Source organism: Dipteris shenzhenensis, chromosome 21, assembly GCF_047967505.1.
Source record: "Dipteris shenzhenensis isolate YYH24624 ecotype China chromosome 21, Dip_SZ_1.0, whole genome shotgun sequence".
In the NCBI taxonomy this organism is placed as follows: Eukaryota; Viridiplantae; Streptophyta; class Polypodiopsida; order Gleicheniales; family Dipteridaceae; genus Dipteris; species Dipteris shenzhenensis.
The window spans coordinates 29,085,943-29,092,508 of record NC_141616.1 but is presented as its reverse complement, the minus strand read 5'-3'; the positions used below and the strand labels follow the sequence as shown (position 1 = coordinate 29,092,508).

The following is a 6,566-nucleotide window of genomic DNA, read 5'->3' as shown; positions in this document are numbered from 1 at the left end:
TGTAAAAGAGAGAAGAAAAGAGAGGAAAATAGGGGGAAAGACAAGAGAGGGGAGGGTAAAAGAGAGAGGGAAGGAGAGAAAGAGAGAGAAAAAGATAGAATGAAGGGAAAAGAGAGAAAAGAGAGGATAAAACAGAGGGGAAAAGATTAAAAAAAGAGGGGGAAAGAGAGAAAAGAGAGGGGAAGAAACAAGAGAGAGAAAAAGATGTAGAAAAGAGAGGGAAAAGAGAGAAAAAGAAAGGGGGAAAGAGAGAAAGGAGAGGGGAAAAGAGAAAAAGAAGAGGGGAAAAGAGAAAAAAGAGGGGAAAAGAGGGAGGAAGGAAGAAAGAAAACGAGAGGGGAAAAAATAAAAAAAGAAAGGGGAAAAGACAAAAAAGAGAGGGGAAAAGAGAGGAAAGAGGGGAAAAGATGCAGAAAAGAGAGGGAATAGAGAAAAAGTGAGGGGGAAAGAGATAAAAGAGAGCATAAAAGAGAGGGGGAAAGAGAGAAAATAGAGGGAAAAGATAAGAGAGGAGAAAGGAAAGAAAAGAGAAAAAAACATAGGGAAGAGAAGAGGAGAGGGAAATCATATGACCATCTAATTTGCTAACGCTTAAGACGCTAAAAATGACCAATATAAAACACAACACGAACAAAAAGAGAGGGAGAGAAGAGGTTCATTCTTGGAGCTTAGATTTTTGTAAACAAAGAGAGATTAGGTTCCCTCTGGGTGCCTACAAAAAGGAAAAAATGCACCACTTTTTGTAAGGACTAGTGATAAGTGAAAGAGAAAGCAAAGAACTTGAGAAATAGCAAGACAAGAGAGCAGAGCAATGCAAGGCAAAGGAGAAAATCAAAGGACAAAGCAAAGAAAAAGAGGAAAAACAAAGCAACAGGTATTCTTCTTCTTGTTTTAAATTGCATGAGGGGGATCATGTTTCTAAGAGATCTTGTTTTTTCTTTCATGAATGCTAAAAGCTAGAGGGAAACATGTTTAGTGGTTGAGCAAAGAGACAAAAAATGAAATGTAATATTTAGAGTACAAAGTAGGATGAAAGAAGTACTTACCTTGAAAGAACTAGAGAAGAAGCTTGGTGGAGAGCAAACAAGATGGACAAGAAGCTTGATGGAGAGGGAGCAAGGTGGAGAGGGAGATTAGGATAGAGGGAGTAGAGAAGAGGGAGAGTGTACACACAAGGATGGAGAGGAAGTATGAAATGAGGAGATTTCTTCAAAACAAGGTGGCAAAATGCGGTTCATGTTTTTTTTCAATGTTCCTAAGCCATCAATATTTCCATGAAAAACTTTGAAACCCATAGTATCGGTATTAGTGTCGATATTTGCATTAGAAAATACAGACACAAAAGGAATTTATTCGCATGTGGTCTAATTTTTACTCTTTTTGTATCTTGATTTTGACCTTTGGCATGGTTTTGTTCTTTCTAGAACTTTATTTTTATTTTTTGGGTTATGATCAACATCTTGGTCAATATGGTCTATAGTTTTGGTGAATTACAACTTCCCACCAAGGCTGACAATGAACAAGGGACACATCACTCATGCTTTCCCTGCTTGTGCCAAGGAAGTACAAGGCAAAGAATATGCATACATAGAACCTTTGGATTGTATAGATAAAATTAATGAGATTATGCATAATGAAACAAATCCTATTAAAGGTTTTACAGAACTATCATGACATTAACTTACCTTTTGTATTAGCCGTATATAATTTTTTAATGATTGCCCTTGGCTTTCTTAAATTTTTACTTTTGCCCCCATTTTTGTTTGTAGACACTTTTCGGCATGTATTCTCCATTTGGATAAATTACTATCTTGATTATAAGGTTCATATTCTCTAAGCAATATTTATGCAGAGTTTTGATCATTAGCATTGGATCAAAACTTTCCCATACTCGAGAACTGACCTAAAAATCCCCCTGGCATAAATTATCCACGAATTGATGGTCAAAAATCGAAGGTGTAGGTCAAAAATTGATCTGCAACCAATTGTGGTTATCCACGTCCTTGGCTATTGGTGCTTAAAAATTGGTGCCGATAATTTGATGACATAGGTCAAAAGCTAGTGAAACTGGCTCCTATCCTAGTAGTCAAGTAGTATAATTTTAATGGGTCTAATGGGGCTAATGTTACCTTTAATGGAGTAGTTTACTATGTAGGGTTATTTAAGAAAAGGATATGTTATACTAGCTAGAATCAAGGTGCTAGTGCTTTCACTTGCATTTACAAGAGATCCCAAACTCTTCTATTTGATTCGCTTGTCTATCCAGCTGGGATGTATGGCAATAGTCCCTTCTAGAGGGTAGACCTATCAGATATATAATGGTCTCATAGAGAGAGACTTGAGGTTCTCCTTCTTGCTTCAATTATCCATAGAAAGACATTGGTGCCACATAAGATTGCACTAGCAAAGTTTGGGCCACCCCTCTACAACAATTGAATGCAATCTTCTAGTAATTAATTAACTCCATAGAATCACAAAATTTGGTACCATGCCATGTGGATGGCATAGATTGCAACTAGCCCTTACTTCATCTATGGCATTGGAGGCATATCGGGATCATAGGAGTTGGGTAGGATTGGACATGTAGATGGTTTGCAAGTTTGCAATTTAAGCTTCGGTAGATGGACCGGTTGCCACCATTTTAGTATAGCCTTGAGGCTCCATCAATTCAACTGGCCTACCAAGAGGTGAACTAGGTCATCAGAGAGGATCTCTTATAGATCCACATATTTAAGACTTGGTTAGCAAGTCCTATTGATATTTAGATTAAACTCAGCTTCTACAAAAATAATTGCTTATGGATCACAAAGAAGGGGTTTATTGAACTACCAGGCTACACCTAGATTCATCTCCCACTGTGCATTAAGGATCTCAATTGGTCAGTTTTTTGTTTCTTTACACAAGCTATGGGTTTGAGATAGGGTGGGTAGAGGGAATCTCTATTCCCAAGTGAGAGATGGATCTGTAATTTATGTATCATGGAGAGAGAAAGGATAGATGACCACTTCTCATTTAGATTCCCTATGCACTATGAGATCTATGGATGACATCATTATCTATTTAGTAGAGATCTTATCCCACTCATAGAGGTTAGAAATATGTGGCCATTTTCCTTATTGAGGCCAAGAGACATAGAGATCAGCTCATAGAGCACAAACGAGAGCATAGGATAGACTAATAAAGCATAGGCATAACATAAGATCATGTATTTTTTCTTTAGTGACTCATGTGGAGGAGGGGTGAAGGATAATAAGGCACCAGATCTAGCACAGTGCCAAAGTACATGACTTGACAAACTTGACCACAAGTGGCACCACATGAGGGTTGTACACATATCCTCTCTTTTTGACATGGGGAGATAGATCACTAAAGTGACATAGCATTTGTCAAACAATCATGGTCTCATGGAGACTAAAGAGGAGGAGGGAGGGGCCCTGAGAAGTCAACCATATGGAGTCTAAATAGGAGGGAGGCCCTATGGTAAACGTATAGTATGGCATGGTAGTATATCCATTTATTGTATGGTATTCCAATTTACAAAACAATAATCAAGTATTATTGGTCCTCATTAAATAACATAAACATATCAAAATTCAAGCAATTTTGTGTTAAAATTGTTTAGATTGAATAAAATTATCAATCTACATCATCCCACTTCAATCCCATATGAACCGGTGAAAGATATTAAGCGAGGAAAGGTTGAAAAAGTAGAGAGGGTGTTTATAAAGTTTGGATTTCCTTTTTTCGGGAGGAGGGATTTGTTTCTAATTGGAAGGGGTTGGAGGATGCTAAACTAGAAAATGAGAGAATCACACTATTCTGGTTTGTGAAAAAAAGAGGAGGAAAAGAAAGATGGACTCGCATAAACAAAAATCGGTTGCAAATAGTACAATGGGCCTCCTCGGGCCTTGCTTTTGCCCACAGTTCACAAAAACTAGAGTTGAGGAAGTTTTTAATTCCGAGAGAACAAAAAGCCTAATTCTGACAAAATGGTTGATGCGTAAATTCGCTCCTAGATCTTTATTATCAATGTGGACAGGCCTCCTTGTGATGGAAACACGTGTTGCTATGCGAGCTAGAGCAGCATTGCGTGTGGCTTTTCTTTTTTGTTTTGTTTAGAGAAGGTTATCTCTAACGTTTGCCCTTTGCACTTGATTTAGCCACGTACCTTCTGTCCGTCGTCATAAGGCCTTTTGGGAAAAAAGGAATAGAAATGCTATTGTGATTGTGCCATTTTGTTTTTCGGTAGTATCTGGTCTCCTTTGTGCATGCCTGCCAGAGTCTCATACATGGGAGTGTTCAGAGTCTCGGGTAAGTTCAACGCAAGTAAACCACCCATTACAGATACAACCGAGAATACAGCGAATGGAATTGCTAGACGGGCCTTCCCCAGAACTGCTAACGTCGGAGCAACTATGGCGCCTACTTGCGCTGCCTGACTTGCAAGCCCCAACGCTGCATTGCGTACCACAGTCGGGAAGAGCTCCGCCGTGTAGATGTATAACAAATTGTATGCCCCCGCTAACCCAAAAATTGCCGCTACTCCGCATGCAAGCCTTATCTCACTGGCGTACCTAATATTCTCAGATTTGATGGAGAAGAGAGTGCCGATTATGCTACATGCTGCTGTCAATAACATGGCAAACAGAAGCATAAAACGCCTCCCGAGCTTGCCCAGCAGAATTGCCGTGATTGCGAATCCGGGGATTTCGGCTAACGCATTCAGAAAAACGCTCAGGTAGAGATTGGTTCCAAGATTGGATACGTTTAAACTGATGCCGTAGTATGCTAGTGCAACGTCTAGCCAGACAAATATCATGATTATGATTCTTATGCGTGTGGCAGAGATTCGGAAAACGTCAACAATTGTACCACTTGCCTGCTCCTCCCCGGTAGAATGGTTGATCTTGGGTGTTTGGATTTCTTCCGGTGCCTTGAACTGCGCAGCTTCAGTGTCCTTATCTGTCTGCTCTGTATCTAGGCTCACTCCTGCAGGTATGGTTCTCCCATTTCCTTCTGCAATGGACTGTAGAACCCTGAACGCGTCGTCGACTCTGCCTCGCACAAGATACCAGCGGGGGGATTCGCTCACAAATGGCAAAACGAGGACGCAGTAGAGAACAGCTGGAACTGAAGTGATGATGTAGAGATACCTCCAAGAGGGGGCAAAGTAGGCGAGGGGGGACAGCAACATGATCCCGGTGGAGAAGAAGTAGAAAGCTGACATGCCGACCGCGCCCCTTCTCGACGGTCCGACAGGCTCAGTTGCGAGGACGAAGGAAGAGAGGCCAACGCCACCGCAGCTGAATCCAGTTGCTGCTCGGAGAAGAAAATATACCCAGTAGTTGGGAGAAGCAGCAGTGAGCAAGCCGAATATGCCGTTGAGACAGCAGCAGAGAGCTAGAACTCCCTTACGACCAAGAAAGGAGTCGGAGAGGCTGCCAAAAACACCAGCGCCTGCATGAGGAAGGAGTCAAAACAGCTATCACAACCTCCATAACCAGCAAAGTTCAAAAACAGTGAGAACAGCTGCATACCGATGAGTGCTCCGGCAAAGAAAACAGATTGCACCAAGCCCACCTTGTAGTCGTCACCGCAAAAGAGATCCCACTCGGAGACAGTGGACTGGCTCTTGCCGCCGACCCAATTCCAGAGAGAGCCGTCCATGGAGCAGATGGAGGAGGAAGGAGAACAAGGAGGGGAGGTGCAGGACCAGGAGGGAGTTTGGTCGGAGAAGACCATGACGAGGGTCTGCAAGCCCTCGACAGCCCAAGCGAGGCTGACGAGGGTGAAGTGGAGGAGCTGGGAGGGGCCGAAGTCGCCCACGAAGGAGGAGAGGATGTGGTCGATGGAGAGAGTAGAGGGGGTGAGGAGAGGAGACGAGAGAGCGTTGTTGGGCTGGGGGTACTGCATGGTGAGCAAAAGCGATAGAAGTAGTGCAATATCCAAGATGAACAAAAGCTTAGAGACTCTACCTAAGCTTCGAAGAATAGAGGAGATTCAACAGGAGAGAAGACGTGAGACTACTGCATGGTGAGGAAAGCTATGAGAGTGTAGAGTAGTTCCTAGCTTATTAAGCACCCATTGTCTTACTACATGTGAAGAGAGAGATGACACACAGAGACCACCCACTCTCTAGCTTTATCACATGTGTGCATGAGCTTTGAAAAGACACAAATTCTTACACGCAATTGGCAGAATATCCAAAAGGATGAGCCACTTGCTCTGTCTTTTCTTGGCATGTGGGTTCCTTTGAACCATTGTTATCTCTTCCCTTGTCTTTTATCATAACCCCCTCCCCACACCGTAAGGTTTGAGAGAGTCATTGCCTGTTTTTGTGTTTCCCTCAATCAAACGAAGGCAATTTGAAAATTCGACACAGAGTTCTTTTGTGTTTCCCTCAATCAATTTGAGGCAATTTGAAAATTTGACCCAAAAGTCAAAACATAAGGTAAGACTGTATTAGATAATTCGGGAAAAACCCAATTCCTAGAATGGCAGTTTTGGAAGAAATTGTAGCTCCCCTCAATGAAAAAACAGGAGAAATATGTGAAAATAGACTAGAT

General features: G+C 41.9%; 1 protein-coding gene across 2 annotated transcripts; it reads right to left on the bottom strand.

The window, feature by feature from the left end:
• Window positions 1-3,724: 3,724 nt before the first annotated feature.
• On the bottom strand, window positions 3,725-6,084 carry LOC147888724 (organic cation/carnitine transporter 4-like). Of its 2 annotated transcripts, XM_087393026.1 has the most exons (3): window positions 5,538-6,084; window positions 5,154-5,457; window positions 3,725-5,054 (listed from the first exon to the last, which is right to left on the bottom strand). In XM_087393026.1, exons 1-3 carry the CDS (start codon window positions 5,911-5,913, stop codon window positions 4,217-4,219), a joined length of 1,518 nt encoding a protein of 505 aa, XP_087249152.1. In that variant the 5' UTR covers window positions 5,914-6,084; the 3' UTR covers window positions 3,725-4,216. The 2 variants fall into 2 exon arrangements, with proteins under 2 accessions (XP_087249152.1, XP_087249151.1); XM_087393025.1 differs by having other exon boundaries at window positions 3,727-5,457.
• Between the last annotated feature and the right edge of the window lie 482 nt (window positions 6,085-6,566).